This window comes from Pristiophorus japonicus, chromosome 16 (genome assembly GCF_044704955.1).
Source record: "Pristiophorus japonicus isolate sPriJap1 chromosome 16, sPriJap1.hap1, whole genome shotgun sequence".
Taxonomy (NCBI): domain Eukaryota; kingdom Metazoa; phylum Chordata; class Chondrichthyes; family Pristiophoridae; genus Pristiophorus; species Pristiophorus japonicus.
Window position 1 is genome coordinate 4,756,965 of NC_091992.1, and position 21,800 is coordinate 4,778,764.

At 55.3% G+C, this 21,800-nt stretch overlaps 1 protein-coding gene across 1 annotated transcript in view; it reads left to right on the forward strand.

Moving 5' to 3' along the window:
* Window positions 1-21,800, forward strand: part of LOC139226907 (bridge-like lipid transfer protein family member 2) — a 73,496-nt gene that overhangs the window by 7,114 nt on the left and 44,582 nt on the right. Inside the window, 9 exon segments of the mRNA XM_070858000.1 lie at window positions 1,701-1,761; window positions 3,732-3,957; window positions 4,411-4,531; window positions 5,424-5,536; window positions 5,735-5,802; window positions 7,791-7,924; window positions 8,174-8,292; window positions 16,407-16,570; window positions 17,913-18,210. Coding sequence (XP_070714101.1) covers window positions 1,701-1,761; window positions 3,732-3,957; window positions 4,411-4,531; window positions 5,424-5,536; window positions 5,735-5,802; window positions 7,791-7,924; window positions 8,174-8,292; window positions 16,407-16,570; window positions 17,913-18,210 — 1,304 coding nt within the window.

Consider the following 21,800-nt stretch of genomic DNA (forward strand, 5'->3'; position numbering starts at 1 on the left):
GTAGTGTGTGTGTGTGGGGGGGGGTAGTGTGTGTGTGTGTGTGTGGAGGGGGGGGTAGTGTGTGTGTGTGGTGTGTTGTGGGGGGGGGGTGTGTGTGTGTGTGTGTGTGTGGAGGGGGTAGTGTGTGTGTGGGAGGGGTAGTGTGTGTGTGTGGGGGGGGTAGTGTGTGTGTGTGTGTGTGGGAGGGTGTAGTGTGTGTGTGGAGGGGTAGTGTGTGTGTGTGGGGAGGGTAGTGTGTGTGTGTGGGGGGGGTAGTGTGTGTGTGTGTGTGTGGTGGGGGGTAGTGTGTGTGTGTGGGAGGGGTAGTGTGTGTGTGTGGGGGGTAGTGTGTGTGTGTGTGTGTGTGTGGGGGGGTAGTGTGTGTGTGTGTGTGTGTGTGTGGGAGGGGGTTAGTGTGTGTGTGTGTGTGTGTGGGGGGGGTAGTGTGTGTGTGTGTGTGTGTGTGTGGGGGGTGTGTGTGTGTGTGTGTGTGTGTGTGTGGAGGGGGTAGTGTGTGTGTGTGTGTGTGTGGGGGGTAGTGTGTGTGTGTGGGGGGGTAGTGTGTGTGTGTGTGTGTGGGGGTAGTGTGTGTGTGTGGGGGGGTAGTGTGTGTGTGTGGGGGGGTAGTGTGTGTGTGTGGGGGGGTAGTGTGTGTGTGTGTGTGGAGGGGGTAGTGTGTGTGGTGGAGGGGGTAGTGTGTGTGTGTGGGGGGTGTGTGTGTGTGTGGGGGGTAGTGTGTGTGTGTGGGGGGGTAGTGTGTGTGTGGGGGGGTAGTGTGTGTGTGTGGGGGGGGGGGGTAGTGTGTGTGTGTGTGTGTGGAGGGGGTAGTGTGTGTGTGTGTGTGGGGGGGTAGTGTGTGTGTGTGTGTGGGGGGGGTAGTGTGTGTGTGTGTGGGGGGGGTGTGTGTGTGTGTGTGGGGGGTAGTGTGTGTGTGTGTGTGTGTGGAGGGGGTAGTGTGTGTGTGTGTGTGTGGGGGGGGGGGGGAGAGGGGGCTGTGTGTGGCACAGATGCTGCGTGCAGGATGCTAAAGGCAGCGAGCTGTCCAGAGTGGGCAATGCAAGATTTTCGCACCGCGTCCCTCCCTCGACTGTTCGGCTTAGTTGGAGCAGCAGGCAGAGTGTCTGTCTCTGTCTGTCTGTCTCTGTCTGTCTCTGTCTGTCTCTGTCTGTCTCTGTCTCGCTCTGTCTCGCTCTGTCTCGCTCTGTCTCGCTCTGTCTCGCTCTCGCGCACATGCTCTGACTCGCTTGCGCTCTCGCTGGCACGCTCACTTTGGCTCGCTTGCTCTGGCTCGCTCGTGTGCGCGCGCACTCTGGCTCGTTCGTGCGCTCTGGCTGGTGCGCTGGCTTACTCGCGCGTGCACTTGCTCGCGCCAGCTCTGGCTCGCTTGCGCGCACTCTGGTGCGCTGGCTCGCTCGCTCGCACGTGTGCTCTGGCGGGCTCTCTTGCGCGCGCGCGTTCTGGCTCGCGCGTGCACGCTCTGGCTGGCCGGCGAGCAGGCTCGCTCACGCTCAGTCTCCCTCTCCCTCTCATCCTCTCTCTCTTTCTCTCTCTTGCTCTTGTGTCTGGGACCCCGGGGACCCTCCTGGTCTGTGTGAATCACCTACACTTGGGGAAACTCACAGGGCTATCGGGAGAAGGTCTCAATGGAATTGTTTGTTAGTAACAAAAACGAGAAACTGTGAGTAAAACAAAGATCTAACGCAGGGCTTCCTGTTTTTCAGCCTGAAGTGCGAGGCTAATATGAGCAAGCTGAACAGCAAGATAATGACGAGCAGCCAGAAGGTGAGTGCCCACAGCCCCCCGAGACAGCCCCCCCGAGACAACCCGCCTCGGCTCACAGCCCCCCGAGACAACCCGCCTCGGCTCACAGCCCCCCGAGACAACCCGCCTCGGCTCACAGCCCCCCGAGACAACCCGCCTCGGCTCACAGCCCCCCGAGACAACCCGCCTCGGCTCACAGCCCCCCGAGACAACCCGCCTCGGCTCGCAGCCCCCCGAGACAACCCGCCTCGGCTCACAGCCCCCCGAGACAACCCGCCACGGCCCACAGCCCCCCCGAGACAACCCGCCTCGGCTCACAGCCCCCCCGAGACAACCCGCCTCGGCTCACAGCCCCCCGAGACAACCCGCCTCGGCTCACAGCCCCCCGAGACAACCCGCCACGGCCCACAGCCCCCCCGAGACAACCCGCCTCGGCTCACAGCCCCCCGAGACAACCCGCCTCGGCTCACAGCCCCCCGAGACAACCCGCCTCGGCTCACAGCCCCCCGAGACAGCCCCCCGAGACAACCCGCCTCGGCTCACAGCCCCCCGAGACAGCCCCCCGAGACAACCCGCCTCGGCTCACAGCCCCCCCGAGACAACCCGCCTCGGCTCACAGCCCCCCGAGACAACCCGCCTCGGCTCACAGCCCCCCCGAGACAACCCGCCTCGGCTCACAGGCCCCCCGAGACAACCCGCCTCGGCTCACAGCCCCCCCGAGACAACCCGCCTCGGCTCACAGCCCCCCCGAGACAACCCGCCTCAGCCCACCGAGTGAAGAAACTTCTGCGACCTCTTATTCTGAGACTGTGACTCCTGGTTCTATACTCCCCAGCCAGAGGAAACACCCTCCCTGCATCTATCCTGTCACCTCTCATTCTTCTAAACTCTAGGGAATATAGGCCTAGTCTACTCAATCTCTCCTCATAGGACAATCCCCCCATCCCAGGAACCAGTCTGGTGAACCTTGGTTGCACTCTCTCTGCGGCAAGTATATTGTTCCTTGGGTAAGGAGACCAGGGCAGGAACCGCTGTTGGGAGCACGTTGTACTTGGGGAAGGATTCTCCAACCCACACCTGACCTCCGCTGTTCACCGCCTGACTGTCCTCGGTCCTGCCCCTGCCCCCGGTGCCCTGTTGACCTGGATCGCTCACTGTGAGGGCTTCCCTGCTTCTTTATTAAAATATCCACGTAAAAAATATGACGGGCTGGAAGAGACCAGCTGGTCCAGCGAGCCTGCCCCTCGCCCCACTGGCTGGAGCATCGTGAGTGAACACTTCTCCCCCTCCCCGACCCCCCCTACCCCTCCCCACATTGCTCGCAGCCTCGGCAAACAATAGAGAAATGTCGGGGCCAATAACAACAACATATAGCACCTTTACCGTAGTGAACCGTCCTAAGGCGCTTCACAGGCGTATTATGCGATTAAAAAAAAATTTGACACTTGAGCCACATAAGTAGAAGTTGGCACAGGTGACCAAAAGTTTGGTCAAAGAGGGAGGTTTTAAGGAGCATCTTGAAGGAGGAAAGAGAGGCGGAGAGGTTTAGGCAACGTCTCCTTATCTCCCCCTGGTTCTTTTGCCAATCGCCTTAAATTGGTGTCCTCTGGTTACCGAGTCTCCTGCGCCTGGAAACAGCTTTTCCTTCGTTACTTTATCAAATCCCTTCATAATTTTGAAAACTTCTGTTAAATCTCCCCTTAGCCTTCTCTGCTCTGAGGCGAACAACCCCAGCTTCTCCAGTCTCTCCACGTCACTGAAGTCCCACATCCCTGGAACCGTTCTGGTCAATCCCCTCCGCACCCTCTCCAAGGCCTTGACATCCTTCCTCAAGTGCGGTGCTCAGAATTGGACACAGTCCTCCAGCTGCGACAGAACCACTGATTAATAAAGCAAAAATCTCGCAGTGCGATGTTACGCTGCTTTGAGTGATGGCAGCAGCTCCCTGATGTGTTTCCCACTGACTTTGTTTCTCTGACTGTGCCTCGCAGGAGGACTTCTGTCTGGCCAACTTGTCCCTGAGCCTCGCCGCCACTCTGGACTTCAGCTTGCTGGACATGAAGCCCCTCAGCACAGAGCTGACTGTCCGCACGCTACAGACTGAGATCAGCGAGGGTTTGTTCAGCTCCAACATCCTGCAGACGGCGCTGTCACAGCCCGATGTATCGCCACGCAGTGCAGACACACAGCCGCAGCAACCTGAAACAAGCAAGGCAGGTAAGAGAGAACCCCCACCCACCCCCCCCCCCCCAGCCACCTGGGTGGGGGGCGGACGAGGGGGTGTGACCTTGGCAATCCGAGCCAGTCCATTCAGGAGAGAAGTGTGGAACTCTCTCCCACAAAAAGCAGATGCTCGCTCAATTAATCATTTTAAATCCGAGATCAGTAGATGTTTGGTCGCCGGGGTATTGAGGCTGGCAACTGGAGGTTGGATACAGATCGGCCGTGATCATTGTATGGCGGGTCCCGTTCCGATGTTCCAGTGTATGTGTCGGCTCTACAATGTTTTTAAAGCGTGTCAGAGAGGTGTTTTGTGTGTGCTGGGTCCAGGGTGAAGATTCTGTGCGGCTGTTTCCTGGGCCATTGCATTGCAATGCGTCGTGAAGTGTTCTTTAAAGGTCTCATTCCTTGCACGCCTTGTTCCTCCCCCCTTCCCGCCACCTCTGACAGAAGACGATGAAGAAAATGGTGTCACAGCTTCCAGATCTGCATGCATGGAGTACATGCCAAAGATCATCTCCCTGCACATGGAGAATACAAGTATCACGATGTCTTTGAACAGCCAACAGAGGTACGGACACACACAGCACAGGACAAAATAATAGGAAGACCTTGCATTTCTATAGCGCCTTTCACAATATCAGGACGTCCCAAAGCGCTTTATAGCCATTGAAGTACTTTTTGGAGTGTAGTCACTGCTGTAATGTGGGAAACGCAGCAGCCAATTTGCATGCAGCAAGCTCCCACACACAGCAATGTGATAAAGACCAGATCATCTGTTTTAGTGATGCTGGTTGAACTGGCCCCAGGACACCGGGGATAACTCCCCTGCTCTTCTTCAAATAGTGGCGTAGGATCTTTTACATCCACGAGAGGGCAGACGGGGCCTTGGTTTAATGTCTCACCTGAACGACGCCCCTTCCAACAGTGCGGCCCTCCCTCAGTACTGCCCCTCCGACAGTGCGGCGCTCCCTCAGTACTGCCCCTCCGACAGTGCGCCGCTCCCTCAGTACTGCCCCTCCGACAGTGCGGCACTCCCTCAGTACTGCCCCTCCGACAGTGCGGCGCTCCCTCAGTACTGCCCCTCCGACAGTGCGCCGCTCCCTCAGTACTGCCCCTCCGACAGTGCGGCGCTCCCTCAGTACTGCCCCTCCGACAGTGCGGCCCTCCCTCAGTACTGCCCCTCCGACAGTGCGGCGCTCCCTCAGTACTGCACTGGGAGTGTCAGCCTGGATTAATGTGCTCAAGTCCCTGGAGTGGGACCTGAACCCACGACCTTCTGACTGAGGCGAGAGGGAGAGAGTGAGTGTGAGCTGCAGCTGCTGACACACGTGACCCACACGTGTTACTATTGACACCGATTATCCTGGTGTATAGGGGACCGCGTTGTGTCTGCGTTTTCTGCTGTTTAATATCCTTTGTTTGTGCGGCCAGATCTGATTTGCAGCATTCCCATTTCCCAGGCACCTGAACTGGAACCTGAAGTCGCTTCATTTCCACTACAAGCCTGATGACTTCTATTGCATGATGCCACATCTCCTCCTGCCAACCATGAGCGTTGAGCTGACCCTGGAAGGTACGGACCATTGGGGGAGAAGTATCCCTGCAGGGCGCCCCTCGGCCTGGCTCACTGCAGTACCCTGTGAGGGAAGCGTCTCCTTGTGAGGGCCGGAGTGGGGCGGTGCCTGCTGCCGTGGTTTGAGGGAGTGCGACGGCCCGGCCCAGTTTGCCACCTGTTTGTTGACCTGTTCTCTCGCTCTCTTCCTGCCCTCAGATGTACTGCTCCTGTCCCAGAGTCGGCAACGGATCCTGAGCCTGACCGAGCTCAGCAGCTCCTTACAGGTGAGTGAGTCTTCGCAGGCGGTGGGGGGTGGGGGGTGGGGCGCGGGCGGTGGGGGGGGGGTGGGTGGGGCACGGGGCGGTGGGGAGGGGGCGTGGGTGGGTGGGGCGCGGGGCGGTGGGTGGGGCGCGGGGCGGTGGGGAGGGGCCGTGGGTGGGTGGGGCGGTGGGGGGGGGGGTGGGTGGGGCGCGGGGCGGTGGGGGGGGGGGTGGGTGGGGCGCGGGGGGGGGTGGGGCGCGGGCGGCGGTGGGTGGGGGGGGGGTGGGTGTCGTGCGTTGTGGGGGTGAGGGGGGGGGGTCGGGCAGTGGGGGGCGGTGCGGTGGCTGGGGGGGGGGGTGGGTGCGGGCGGTGAGGGGTGGGGGTCGGGCAGTGGGGGTGGGGGGGGGGTCGTGCGTTGTGGGGGGGTGAGGGGGGGTTTGGGGCTGGGGGTGGGGGTCGGGCAGTGGGGGGGGGTGCGGTGGCTGGGGGGGTGGGTGCGGGCGGTGAGGGGTGGGGGTCGGGCAGTGGGGGTGGGGGGGGGTCGTGCGTTGTGGGGGGGTGAGGGGGGGTTTGGGGCTGGGGGTGGGGGTCGGGCAGTGGGGGGGGGTGCGGTGGCTGGGGGGGGTGGGTGCGGGCGGTGAGGGGTGGGGGTCGGGCAGTGGGGGTGGGGGGGGGGGGTCGTGCGTTGTGGGGGGTGAGGGGGGGTTTGGGGCTGGGGGTGGGGGTCGGGCAGTGGGGGGGGGTGCGGTGGCTGGGGGGGGGTGGGTGCGGGCGGTGAGGGGTGGGGGTCGGGCAGTGGGGGTGGGGGGGGGGTCGTGCGTTGTGGGGGTGAGGGGGGGTTTGGGGCTGGGGGTGGGGGTCTGGCAGTGGGGGGGAGGGTGCGGTGGCTGGGGGGGGGGTGGGTGCGGAGGGTGAGGGGGGGGTTTGGGGCAGGCGGTGGGGGTCGGGCAGTGGGGGGGGGGTGCGGTGGCTGGGGGGGGTGGGTGCGGGCGGTGAGGAGTGGGGGTCGGGCAGTGGGGGTGGGGGGGGGGTCGGGCGGGGTGGCAGCTGGGGTTCAATTCCCGGTCCGTGCTGAGTCCGTGGGTCTCGGCCCCGATGGATTGACAACAATAACTTGCATTTATATAGTGCCTTTTCCTGTAGTAAAATGTCCCAAGGTGCTTCACAGGAGCGATTATCAAACAAAAGTTGACACTGAGCTCCAAGAGATATTGGAACAGGGGCTGGGTCAAAGGGGTAGGTTTTAAGGAGCGTCTTAAAGGAGGAAAGCGAGGCGGCGAGGTTTAGGGAGGGAGTTCCAGAGCTTGGGGCCCAGGCAGCTGAAGGCACGGCCACCGATGGTGGAGCGGGGGTAATTGGGGGCTGCACAAGATGCCAGAATTGGAGGCGTGCCGAGATGTGGGGCTGGAGGATGTTAGAGATAGGGAGGGGCCAGGCCACAGAGGGAATCCGGATCTGACTTTTAGACGGGCAAGAGTTTGACCGGACTGACTGCCGCATTCATTTATTTCCCCCCCCACCTCCTGCCCGCCCGCCCTCTAACCTTCAGAGTCTGGCAGGGATTGGGATGGGCAACTCCAGCAGCACTTTAAGCAGAGGTTGGGTGGCAGAATACTATCAGGGCAACCCCTGCTGATGAAAAGCTGACCTTTTACATCACCGCTACCTACAGCAGATCAACATTCCCACTGGGAACCCTCGCTGAGTGAATCATAGAATGATACTGCACAGAAGGAGGCCATTCAGCCCATCATGCCTGTGCCAGCTCTATCGTACAGCTCTCTAATTAGTCCCAACGTCCCCCCCCCTCCCCCCACTCATTTCCCACAGACCTGCAAAAAACATTTATTTCAAGTATTTATTCAATTCCTGGTTTGAAAGTTACTATTGAATCTGCTCCCATCGCCCTTTCAGGCAGCGCGTTCCCGATCACAACAACTCGCTGCGTAAGTCAGTGCGAGTGGGTTAGCGGCAATGGGGCTGAACTTGTCTCCTGTTTCCTGGTTTTCAGATCACGGGCATTGATATTTCCGCTTCTGTCACCGTGCACACCTGCATCGTTCACTATCGACAGTCCGAGTTTCTGCACTGGATGGCCTTACTGCCAGAAAAGTCACAAGTGCCTCAACTTACCAGTGAAAAGAGGTTTGTGTCAACTCTTAAACCAACCCACTCTTCTATTTTCTGTGTTTCTTTCTTAATATCACTGTCACTCAGTAACCCCTCTCCCCCAGCACCCTGTGTTACTGACTGTATCTGTACTGATGTAACTCCCGCTCCCTCACACTGTCGGACTGGGTGACTCCTCTCCCCGACGAGTGTGCCCGGGTGTGATGGCCTCTGTGGTGTTGCCTGGGAGCCCAATCTGACTCTGCTTTTATTGTGTTTAATCAGCCCCAGTCCTCGGCTCAAAATGCCCATCAGCATCATGTGCTCACTGACAAACGTGAGTGTCTCGCTCCAGTTCTCCGACACACCAGCCTTTGCGCTGGGCTGCACCTCCATCAATGCAGGTAAGCTTCCTTGTGAACAACAGGTTTCATTTAAACTCTGCTTCATCGCTCCATGAGCCTCCCCTCCCCTCCGTCCCTCCCCTCCGTCCCTCCCCTCCCCCCCCCCGCCCTCCGTCCCTCCCTCACCCCCCACCCCGCCCTCCCCCCCCGCCCTCCCCCCCCGCCCTCCCGTCCCGCCCTCCGTCCCGCCCTCCGTCCCGCCCTCCGTCCCGCCCTCCGTCCCGCCCTCCGTCCCGCCCTCCGTCCCGCCCTCCGTCCCGCCCTCCGTCCCGCCCTCCGTCCCTCCCTCCGTCCCTCCCTCCCCCCCGCCCTCCGTCCCTCCCTCCTCCCCGCCCCCCCCCCCTCCTTCTTGGCCCCCTCTCTCCCCGCCCTCCCTCTCCCTGCTCCCCCTCCCTCCACCCCCCCGCCCTTCTCCCTCTCCCTCCTCTGCCCACCCCTCACCTTTACATCACATCGGTAAGATGAATATTTGTACGTTTACGTCTCAGTAACATCCCAGAACCTTTCACGAACGGGTAGATCTCCTGTATTGCTCATGACATGTCCAAGGATATAATTTCTGTCTCAATCATAATTTACAGCACAGAAGGAGGCCATTTGGCCCATCGTGTCCATGCCGGAATCAAAAGCAAGCCTAGTGGGAAATAATTGGACTGGGCTGAGTGAATGTTGTTCCCCTTTTACAGACATACATTCAGTCCTTATTTTGATATAAATGGCTGTGTCTATATTTAAAATGGCAGCTGGCTATGTGAAGCGGTCATGCTGTAATGACACTCTCTGACCAGTGGCGGGACTGCAGCTTGAGGAAGGTGTAATTAACCCGTGACAAGTTGACATAGGCAGCTGCCATTGTGAATGCGGGCAGAAGAATGTATAATGGAAAATTTGCCAAAAATTGTGCAGATTTAAGTCTTTAACATATTGCTTTCGATGTTGCTGGTTCTCTTGCTTATATTCTCTCTCTGTAGTAATCTCGGGATTGCTACCAGTGCCACGTGCTAGTCAGAGTAGGAATCGCAGGATAGCACAGATGAATACGTGGCTTGAGCAGTGGTGCAGCAGGGAGGGATTCAAATTCCTGGGGCATTGGAACCGGTTCTGGGGGAGGTGGGACCAGTATAAACCGGACGGTCTGCACCTGGGCAGGACCGGAACCAATGTCCTAGGGGGAGTGTTTGCTAGTGCTGTTGGGGAGGAGTTAAACTAATATGGCAGGGGGATGGGAACCAATGCAGGGAGACAGAGGGAAACAAAAAGGAGACACAAGTAAAAGACAGAAAGGAGATGAGGAAAAGTGGAGGGCAGAGAAGCCCAAGGCAAAGAACAAAAAGGGCCACTGTACAGCAAAAATCTAAAAGGACAAAGGGTGTTAAAAAAAATAAGCCTGAAGGCTTTGTGTCTTAATGCAAGGAGTATCCGTAATAAGATGGATGAATTAACTGTGCAAATAGATGTTAACAAATATGATGTGATTGGGAATACAGAGACGTGGCTCCAAGATGATCAGGGCTGGGAACTCAACATCCAGGGGTATTCAACATTCAGGAAGGATAGAATAAAAGGAAAGGGGTAGCATTGCTGGTTAAAGAGGAGATTAATGCAATAGTTAGGAAAGACATTAGCTTGGATGATGTGGAATCTATATGGGTAGAGCTGCAGAACACCAAAGGGCAAAAAACGTTAGTGGGAGTTGTGTACAGACCTCCAAACAGTAGTAGTGATGTTGGGGAGGGTATCAAACAGGATATAAGGGGTGCATGCAATAAAGGTGCAGCAGTTATCATGGGTGACTTTAATATGCACATAGATTGAGCTTACCAAACTGGAAGCAATACGGTGGAGGAGGATTTCCTGCAGTGCATAAGGGATGGTTTTCTAGACCAATATGTCGAGGAACCAACTAGGGGGGAGGCCATCTTAGACTGGGTGTTGTGTAATGAGAGAGGATTAATTAGCAATCTCGTTGTGCGAGGCCCCTTGGGGAAGAGTGACCATAATATGGTGGAATTCTGCATTAGGATGGAGAATGAAACAGTTAATTCAGAGACCATGATCCAGAACTTAAAGAAGGGTAACTTTGAAGGTATGAGGCGTGAATTGGCTAGGATAGATTGGCGAATGATACTTAAGGGGTTGACTGTGGATGGGCAATGGCAGACATTTAGAGACCGCATGGATGAACTACAACAATTGTACATTCCTGTCTGGCGTAAAAATAAAAAAGGGAAGGTGGCTCAACCGTGGCTATCAAGGGAAATCAGGGATAGCAGCGAACCCGGGGACTGGGAGAAATTTAGAACTCAGCAGAGGAGGACAAAGGGTTTGATTAGGGCAGGGAAAATGGAGTTCGAGAAGAAGCTTGCCGGGAACATTAAGACGGATTGCAAAAGTTTCTATAGATATGTAAAGAGAAAAAGGTTAGTAAAGACAAACGCAGGTCCCCTGCAGTCAGAATCAGGGGAAGTCATAACGGGGAACAAAGAAATGGCAAACCAATTGAACAAGTACTTTGGTTCGGTATTCACTAAGGAGGACACAAACAACCTTCCGGATATAAAAGGGGTCAGAGGGTCTAGTAAGGAGGAGGAACTGAGGGAAATCCTTATTAGTCGGGAAATTGTGTTGGGGAAATTGATGGGATTGAAGGCCGATAAATCCCCAGGGCCTGATGGACTGCATCCCAGAGTACTTAAGGAGGTGGCCTTGGAAATAGCGGATGCGTTGACAGTCATTTTCCAACATTCCATTGACTCTGGATCAGTTCCTATCGAGTGGAGGGTAGCCAATGTAACCCCACTTTTTAAAAACGGAGGGAGAGAGAAAACAGGGAATTATAGACCGGTCAGCCTGACATCGGTAGTGGGTAAAATGATGAAATCAATTATTAAGGATGTCATAGCAGCGCATTTAGAAAGAGGTGACATGATAGGTCCAAGTCAGCATGGATTTGTGAAAGAGAAATCATGCTTGACAAATCTTCTGGAATTTTTTGAGGATGTTTCCAGTAGAGTGGACAAGGGAGAACCAGTTGATGTGGTATATTTGGACTTTCAGAAGGCTTTCGACAAGGTCCCACACAAGAGATTAATGTGCAAAGTTAAAGCACATGGGATTGGGGGTAGTGTGCTGACATGGATTGAGAACTGGCTGTCAGACAGGAAGCAAAGAGTAGGAGTAAATGGGTACTTTTCAGAATGGCAGGCAGTGACTAGTGGGGTACCGCAAGGTTCTGTGCTGGGGCCCCAGCTGTTTACACGGTACATTAATGATTTAGACGAGGGGATTAAATGTAGTATCTCCAAATTTGCGGATGACACTAAGTTGGGTGGCAGTGTGAGCTGCGAGGAGGATGCTATTAGGCTGCAGAGCGACTTGGATAGGTTAGGTGAGTGGGCAAATGCATGGCAGATGAAGTATAATGTGGATAAATGTGAGGTTATCCACTTTGGTGGTAAAAACAGAGAGACAGACTATTATCTGAATGGTGACAGATTAGGAAAAGGGGAGGTGCAACGAGACCTGGGTGTCATGTACATCAGTCATTGAAGGTTGGCATGCAGGTACAGCAAGCGGTTAAGAAAGCAAATGGCATGTTGGCCTTCATAGCGAGGAGATTTGAGTACAGGGGCAGGGAGGTGTTGCTACAGTTGTACAGGGCCTTGGTGAGGCCACACCTGGAGTATTGTGTACAGTTTTGGTCTCCTAACCTGAGGAAGGACATTCTTGCTATTGAGGGAGTGCAGCGAAGGTTCACCAGACTGATTCCCGGGATGGCGGGACTGACCTATCAAGAAAGACTGGATCAATTGGGCTTGAATTCACTGGAGTTCAGAAGAATGAGAGGGGACCTCATAGAAACGTTTAAAATTCTGACGGGTTTAGACAGGTTAGATGCAGGAAGAATGTTCCCAATGTTGGGGAAGTCCAGAACCAGGGATCACAGTCTAAGGATAAGGGGGAAGCCATTTAGGACCGAGATGAGGAGAAACTTCTTCACCCAGAGAGTGGTGAACCTGTGGAATTCTCTACCACAGAAAGTTGTTGAGGCCAATTCACTAAATATATTCAAAAAGGAGTTAGATGAAGTCCTTACTACTCGGGAGATCAAGGGGTATGGCGAGAAAGCAGGAATGGGGTACTGAAGTTGCATGTTCAGCCATGAACTCATTGAATGGCGGTGCAGGCTCGAAGGGCTGAATGGCCTGCTCCTGCACCTATTTTCTATGTTTCTCTGTTTCTATGTCTCTGACACTCTCTTCCCGTCCCGTCTGTCTGTCTCTTTTTTTCCCTCTCTGTTTCGCGCTCTATTTATGAACCTGTCTTGTCTGCCTATCTATCGTACAGTCTCTGTCCTACTGTTTCTTCTCTCTCTTCCCATTTGTCTATCTTTTTTCCACTTTCTCTTTCTCTTTTCCCCCTTTCTTTCTCTTTTCCTTCTGTCTCTATCGCTTCCCCGTTTTTCTCTCCGCATGTCGTTTTTTCCCCCTGTTTTTCTCTCCCTCTTTCTCCTCCCCCCTTCTGTCTCTTTATCTCTCTGTCTCTCTTCCCCCCCCCGCTCCATCCCTCTGTTCTCCCCCTCTTTCCTGCTTTACCTTCTTTCTTTGTCTTTCCAGTTACTCTCACTTTGTCTTGTTTTGTGCTTTTCTCTCCGTCCTCTCTTTCTGTTTTGTTGTTTTATCCTTACTTCTCGCTCATTCTCTCCATCTCTTTTTTCGAATGGTCAGTTATTTTGGTGCTTTTAGTGGCACCTGGTGTTTCTGGGCCAAATATTCCACTGGGGGAGGAGAGACGAGACGATAAGAGGCGATTGGGCAAGGAGAAGGAAAGCAGCTCGAGCGTGGCAGTGTGTGTAGCTTAGACTCTCACCCCAGGGACAGTGCTGCCCCTCCGACAGTGCGGCGCTCCCTCAGTACTGCCCCTCCGACAGTGCGGCGCTCCCTCAGTACTGCCCCTCCAACAGTGCGGCGCTCCCTCAGTACTGCCCCTCCGACAGTGCGGCGCTCCCTCAGTACTGCCCCTCCGACAGTGCGGCGCTCCCTCAGTACTGCCCCTCCGACAGTGCGACGCTCCCGCAGTACTGCCCCTCCGACAGTGCGGCGCTGCCTCAGTACTGCCCCTCCGACAGTGCGGCGCTCCCTCAGTACTGCCCCTCCGACAGTGCGGCGCTCCCTCAGTACTGCCCCTCCGACAGTGCGGCGCTCCCTCAGTACTGCCCCTCCGACAGCGCGGCGCTCCCTCAGTACTGCCCCTCCGACAGCGCGGCGCTCCCTCAGTACTGCCCCTCCGACAGCGCGGTGCTCCCTCAGTACTGCACTGGGAGTGTCATCCTGGAGTTTTGTGCTCAAGTCCCTGGAATGGGACTTGAACCCACGACCTTCTGACTCGGGCGAGAGAGAACGAGCTGCCCACGGAGCCACAGCTGACAGTTGACCATGCTGTTAATGTTAAAGTGTTTTGTTCTCCGGCAGTCACATGTCTCATCCTGAGGAAGACATAAAAACAACTTTACAAACAGACCATTCAAATGGTCTAATTAGCATATCCTAATTAATTATTAGGATATGCTAATTAGACCATTTGAATAGATGTTCAAAATTATGAGGTGCTTTAGTATAGATCGAGAGAAACTGTTCCCCGGGGCAGGAGGGCCGGTAACAGAGGGACACAGAGTTATTAAGGTGATTGCCAAAAGAGCCAGAGGGGGAGGGGATAGTATTAAAGCCAAGGAAATGGCATACAAATTGGCCAGAAATAGCAGCGAACCTGGGGACTGGGAGAAATTTAGAACTCAGCAGAGGAGGACAAAGGGTTTGATTAGGGCAGGGAAAATGGAGTATGAGAAGAAGCTTGCAGGGAACATTAAGACGGATTGCAAAAGTTTCTATAGATATGTAAAGAGAAAAAGGTTAGTAAAGACAAATGTAGGTCCCCTGCAGTCAGAATCAGGGGAAGTCATAACGGGGAACAAAGAAATGGCGGACCAATTGAACAAGTACTTTGGTTCGGTATTCACGAAGGAGGACACGAACAACCTTCCGGTTATGAAAGGGGTCGGGGGGTCTAGTAAGGAGGAGGAACTGAGGGAAATCCTTATTAGCCGGGAAATTGTGTTGGGGAAATTGATGGGATTGAAGGCCGATAAATCCCCAGGGCCTGATGGACTGCATCCCAGAGTACTTAAGGAGGTGGCCTTGGGAATAGTGGATGCGTTGACAGTCATTTTCCAACATTCCATTGACTCTGGATCAGTTCCTATGGAGTGGAGGGTAGCCAATGTAACCCCACTTTTTAAAAAAGGAGGGAGAGAGAAAACAGGGAATTATAGACCGGTCAGCCTGACATCGGTAGTGGGTAAAATAATGGAATCAATTATTAAGGATGTCATAGCAGTGCATTTGGAAAGAGGTGACATGATAGGTCCAAGTCAGCATGGATTTGTGAAAGGGAAATCATGCTTGACAAATCTTCTGGAATTTTTTGAGGATGTTTCCAGTAGAGTGGATAAGGGAGAACCAGTTGATGTGGTATATTTGGACTTTCAGAAGGCGTTCGACAAGGTCCCACACAAGAGATTGATGTGCAAAGTTAGAGCACATGGGATTGGGGGTAGTGTACTGACATGGATTGAGAACTGGTTGTCAGACAGGAAGCAAAGAGTAGGAGTAAATCGGTACTTTTCAGAATGGCAGGCAGTGACTAGTGGGGTACCGCAAGGTTCTGTGCTGGGGCCCCAGCTGTTTACACTGTACATTAATGATTTAGATGAGGGGATTAAATGTAGTATCTCCAAATTTGCGGATGACACTAAGTTGGGTGGCAGTGTGAGCTGCGAGGAGGATGCTGTGAGGCTGCAGAGCGACTTGGATAGGTTAGGTGAGTGGGCAAATGCATGGCAGATGAAGTATAATGTGGATAAATGTGAGGTTATCCACTTTGGTGGTAAAAACAGAGAGACAGACTATTATCTGAATGGTGACAGATTAGGAAAAGGGGAGGTGCAAAGAGACCTGGGTGTCATGGTACATCAGTCATTGAAGGTTGGCATGCAGGTGCAGCAGGCGGTTAAGAAAGCAAATGGCATGTTGGCCTTCATAGCAAGGGGATTTGAGTACAGGGGCAGGGAGGTGTTGCTACAGTTGTACAGGGCATTGGTGAGGCCACACCTGGAGTATTGTGTACAGTTTTGGTCTCCTAACCTGAGGAAGGACATTCTTGCTATTGAGGGAGTGCAGCGAAGGTTCACCAGACTGATTCCCGGGATGGCGGGACTGACCTATCAAGAAAGACTGGATCAACTGGGCTTGTATTCACTGGAGTTCAGAAGAATGAGAGGGGACCTCATAGAAACATATAAAATTCTGACGGGGTTAGACAGGTTAGATGCAGGAAGAATGTTCCCAATGTTGGGGAAGTCCAGAACCAGGGATCACAGTCTAAGGATAAGGGGTAAGCCATTTAGGACCGAGATGCGGAGGAACTTCTTCACCCAGAGAGTGGTGAACCTGTGGAATTCTCTACCACAGAAAGTTGTTGAGGCCAATTCACTAAATATATTCAAAAAGGAGTTAGATGAGGTCCTTACTGCTAGGGGGATCAAGGGGTATGGCGAGAAAGCAGGAATGGGGTACTGAAGTTGAATGTTCAGCCATGAACTCATTGAATGGCGGTGCAGGCTAGAAGGGCCGAATGGCCTACTCCTGCACCTATTTTCTATATTTCTATGGGAGGAGAATATTTTTACGCAGCGAGTTGTTGTGATCGGGAACGCGCTGCCTGAAAGGGCGGCGGAAGCAGATTCAATCGTAACTTTCAAAAGGGAATTGGGGCGGGGCGAGGGGGGAACTGATTTCCCGAGCTGTGGGAAAAGAGCAGGGGGAGTGGCAGTCTTACAGCACGGGAGGAGGCTGTTCCATGTGCAGCTTCGATGAATTAGAAACGGGGGCCTCCTGAGATGCCCCAACATATAGGCAGCGTGGGACCGACACACTGAGGATTGTGGGCCGGTTCATTATCTGAGCTTGAATGTTTGAGCCTTTTCCTGTGGGCCTGTGTGGATTCCCATATCCCGATAGACCATGGTGACGACAGTGGCTCCTTCTCTCCCCGCACAGATACCCAGCACCTAGAATCCCGCAGCTCCCACTGGCGAGGCAACCTGGCGATAAGGTACCTTTGGTGGCGGGCAGGGCAGGGGTCACAGGTTCCAAAGGCCCCTCCTCCGCTCAGTACACACCTGTGGGGAGACGCCCTTGTCTTGGACACTCTGAATCTGCAGGTAAGGCTGGGGGTGGGGTGGGGGTTTGGTGTGTTTGATGGGGGGAGGAGGGAGGGATGGGGGGAGGGGGTTGTGGGTGTTTGTGGTGGTGGGGGGAGGGGTTGGGGGAGTGGGGGTGGGTGTGTTTGTAGAGGGGGGTTAGGAGTTTTTTTGGGGGGAAGAAGGTTGGGGGAGGGGGGTTGGGGTGGAGTGGTTGGGGGAGAGGGCGGGGGGAGGAGGGGTTGGGGGAGAGAGTGGGGGGAGGAGGGGTTGGGAAGGGGGTTGGGGGGAGGAGGGGGTGGGGAAGGGGGGAGGAGGGGTTGGGGGTGGGGGGTTGGGGAGAGGGCGGGGGGAGGGGGGCTGAGAGAGGAGGGGGTGGGGAAGGGGTCTTGGGGGAGAGGGCGGGAGGATTGGAGAGGGTGGGGGGGAGAGGGGTTGGGGGGCAGGGGAGGAGGGATTGGGGGTGGGGGGTGAGGGAGAGGGAGGAGGGGGGTTGAGAGGGGTTGGGGGAGGAGGGATTGGGTGGGGGAGAGGGGTTGGGGAGGAGGGATTGGGGGTGGGGGGTTAGGGAGAGGGCGGAGAAGGTTGGGGGAGAGGGGGGAGGAGGGATTGGGTGGGGGGGAGAGGGGTTGGGGGAGGAGGGATTGGGGATGGGGGGTTAGGGAGAGGGCGGAGAAGGTTGGGGGGGAGGAGGGGCGGGGGAGGAGGGGTGGGGGGTTGGGGAGAGGGAGAGGGAGGAGGGGGGTTGAGAGGGGAGAGGGGTTGGGGGAGGAGGGGTTGGGTGGGGGGGATTGGGTGGGGGGGAGAGGGGTTGGGGGGCAGGGGAGGAGGGATTGGGGGTGGGGGGTTGGGGAGAGGGAGAGGGAGGAGGGGGGTTGAGAGGGGAGAGGGGTTGGGGGAGGAAGGATTGGGTGGGGGGGGAGAGGGGTTGGGGGAGGAGGGATTGGGGGTGGGGGGTTAGGGAGAGGGTGGAGAAGGTTGGGGGGGAGGGGGGAGGAGGGACGTGGGAGGAGGGATTGGGTGGGGGGGCGGGGGGAGGAGGGGTTAGGGGTGGAGGGTTGGGGAGAGGGAGGAGGGGGGTTGAGAGGGGAGAGGGGTTGGGGGAGGAGGGGTTGGGTTGGGGGGATTGGGTGGGGGGGAGAGGGGTTGGGGGAGGAGGGATTGGGGGTGGGGGGTTAGGGAAAGGGCGGAGAAGGTTGGGGGGGGGTTGGGGGAGGAGGGATTGGGTGGGGGGGCGGGGGGAGGAGGGGTTAGGGGTGGGGGGTGCGGGAGGGGGTTGAGGGGAGGGGGGAGGTTGAGAGAATGAGCCCAGGACTGCTGGTTGTCCGGACGGGGGAGCGGTCTGTGATTGTCCCGTCTCCAGTTCCAGGGCAGTTACTGTCACAGGGAGTCGTTGACCAGCGACCACACCAACACACTGCACTTGGATGGCACGGTGCACGAGCTGCAGGTGGAGGTGTCGGACACGGCAGTGGAGTGCTTGTCCAAGGTGTTGCTTCTGATCGGCGGGGGCGAGAAGGAAAGTGCGGGAGAGAAGCTGGAGCAGCAGGATGCACCAGTACTGCCGGACTTCGATGCTCACGGCGGATTGATGGTCCAGCTCTCAAAGATCAACGTCAAGCTGACCGATATCACCCTGTTCTTCCTCTCCAGCGAGGCAGGTGGGTGGGACTTGAACCCCATTCCTTTACGCTCCTCGTTTTGAATTTTGATTCTTAGGAAGAGGAGGAGGCCATTCAGCCCCTCGAGAATTGGATCGTGGCTGATCTGTATCTTAACTCCGCATCCCTGTATACCCTGACCCAACACAATCCACAGATCTCCGTCGTGAAAGATTCAATTAGCCCCCAGCGTCCACAGCCTTTTGAAGAAAGAGTTCCAAATTTCCAGTGCTCTGTGTATGTGAAAAAGTGCTTGATGCTTTCAGTCCTGAACAGCCTGGCTCGAATCCCTTGTATGGGGTTCCCACGCCAGATGAAATAGTTTCCCTGTCAAATGACCTTGATCGGATCAAAGGATATGGGGACAGGGCAGGAAGGTGGAGTTGAGGTGGAAGATCAGCCATAATCTCACAGAAGGGCCAACTCCTGCTCCTATTTCTTATCTTATTACCCCTCAACTATCTCAAGTCAATGCTATTGTCTTCCTAACACAGATGAGACTGCACACAAGGAGGTTAAAGTAACAGTGACCTCAGTCTTTATTAAGACACTCCAGAGTGAGGGACAGGCCTTAGGGGGCCGGCTTATATACAGTGCTCCCAAGGGATGCTGGGATCCCTTGGGACTTCAGGGGATGAGCTCCCTGGTGGCGGAACATGGGAGTGCATGCTTTACAGATACACAACATCACTCCCCCCACAAAGTCAAAGTGAAAACTATTTACAAGGTGAGGCGGTCGGGAGCCTTTCTTTCCCTGGTGGACCGCCTCGGTACAAATGTCTGTTCTGGTGTGTTGGCTGTGCCCTCGCTGGGCTGGGGTGTTGTTGGCCCTGCAGGGCTGCTGGGTGAGCCTGGCCTTGCTGGGCTGTTGGGCGTGATGGGTTCGATTTCCTGGTCCGGCGTGGTGTCGTTGATCCTTTGGGTGTGTGTTGTGGGCTCGAAAAAGGTGGTGTCTGCTGTGGGTTGTTCAGGGCAGTCTGTGAACCGCAGCCTCGTTTGGTCCAGGTGCTTTCTGCAAATTTGTCCATTGTCTAGTTTGACTACAAACACCCTACTCCCTTCTTTAGCTATCACCGTGCCCGCGATCCACTTGGGACCATGTCCATAGTTTAGCACATACACAGGGTCATTCAGATCAATTTCCCGTGACACAGTGGCGCGACCATCGTTTACATTTTGTTGCTGCCGCCTGCTCTCTACCTGATCATGCAGGTTGGGGTGAACCAGCGAGAGTCTGGTTTTAAGTGTCCTTTTCATGAGTAGCTCAGCCGGGGGCACCCCTGTGAGCGAGTGGGGTCTCGTGCGGTAGCTGAGCAGTACTCAGGACAGGCGGGTTTGGAGTGAGCCTTCTGTGATGCGTTTAAGGCTGTGTTTGATGGTTTGTACTGCCCGCTCTGCCTGCCCATTGGAGGCTGGTTTAAACGGGGCCGAGGTGACATGTTTGATCCCATTGCGGGTCATGAATTCTTTAAATTTAGCACTGGTGAAACATGGCCCGTTGTCACTGACCAGTATGTCAGGCAGGCCGTGGGTGGCAAACATGGCCCTCAGGCTTTCAATGGTGGCGGTGGCGGTGCTTCCCGACATTATTTCACACTCAATCCATTTTGAAAAAGCATCCAGCACCACCAGGAACATTTTACCGAGAAACGGGCCCGCATAGTCGACATGGATCCTCGACCATGGTCTGGAGGGCCAGGACCACAAACTTAGTCGTGCCTCTCTAGGTGCGTTGCTCAACTGAGCACATACGCTGCATTGCCGTACACAGGACTCTAAGTCAGAGTCGATACCGGGTCACCACATGTGGGATCTGGCTATCGCTTTCATCATTACTATACCCGGGTGTGTGCTGTGGAGATCCGAGATGAAAGTCTCCCTGCTCTTTTTTTGGGTAGCACTACGCGGTTACCCCACAACAGGCAGTCTGCCTGAATGGACAGTTCGTCCTTTCGCCGCGAGAACGGCTTGATTGGCTCTTGCATTTCAATGGGGATGCTGGCCCAGCTCCCATGCAGTGCACAGTTTTTTACTAGGGACAGCAGAGGATCTTGGCTGGTCCAAGTCCTAATCTGGCGGGCCGTGACAGGTGATTTATCATTTTCAAACGCTTCCATGACCATCAACAAGTCTGCAGGCTGCGCCACCATCAACAAGTTTGCAGGCTGCGCCATTTCCACCCCCGTGATGGGCAATGGTAACCGAATGAGAGCATCCGCACAGTTCTTGGTGCCTGGCCTGTGGTGGATGGTATAGTTACACATTGATAGCGCGAGTGCCTACCTTTGTATGCGGGCTGAGGCATTAGTACTTATCCCCTTGTTTTCAGCGAACAGGGATATAAGGGGCTTGTGATCGGTTTCCAGCTCAAATTTGAGGCCAAACAGGTACTGATGCATTTTCTTTACCCCGAACACACACGCTAATGCCTCTTTCTCAATCATGCTGTAGGCCCTCTCGGCCTTAGACAAGCTCCTGGAGGCATAGGAGACAGGTTGCAACTTCCCCGCAACGTTAGCTTGTTGTAATACACACTCGGCTCCATATGACGACGCATCACATGCTAGCACAAGTCTTTTACACGGGTTATACAATACAAGCAGCCTGTTGGAGCATAAAATGTTTCTGGCTTTCTCAAAAGCAATTACTTGGTTTTTTCCCCATACCCAGTTCTCACCTTTGCGCAATAACACATGTAGGGGCTCTAAGAGGGTGCTTAACCCCGGTAGGAAGTTACCAAAATAGTTGAGGAGTCCCAGGAACGACCGCAGCTCCGTGACATTCTGTGGCCTGGGCGCGTTCCTGATAGCCTCTGTCTTGGCGTCTGTGGGCCGAATGCTGTCCGCCGTGATCTTTCTCCCCAAAAACTCCACTTCTGTTGCCATGAAGACGCATTTCGACCTCTTCAGCCGCAGCCCTACGCAATCCAGTCGCTGGAGGACCTCCTCCAGGTTTTGTAGGTGCTCGACGGTGTCCAGACCCGTGACCAATATGTCGTCCTGAAAGACCACCGTGTGTGGTACCGACTTGAGTAGGCTCTCCATGTTTCTCTGGAAGATCGCTGCAGCCGACCGAATTCCAAACGGGCATCTGTTGTAGATGAACAGTCCCTTGTGCGTGTTGATGCAGGTGAGGCCCTTCAAAGACTCCTCCAGCTCCTGCGTCATGTAGGCCGAAGTCAGGTCGAGCTGGGTGAATGCCTTGCCTCCTGCCAGTGTCGCAAATAGGTCGTCTGCCTTAGGTAGCGGGTATTGGTCCTGTAGCGAGAAACGATTAATAGTTACTTTATAATCACCGCAAATCTTGACCATGCCATCACTTTTGAGTACTGGAACAATCGGGCTGGCCCACTCGCTGAATTCCACTGGGGAGATGATGCCCTCGCGTTGCAGCCTGTCCAGCTCAATTTTCACTCTCTCCCTCATCATGTGAGGTACCGCTCGCACCTTGTGGTGAATGGGTCATGCCTCTGGGACCAAGTGGATCCGCACCTTCGCCCCAGAAAAGTTTCCAATGCCTGGCTCAAAAAGGGAAGGAAATTTGTTAAGAACCTGGGTACATGAGGCCTCATCGACATGTGATAGCGCTCG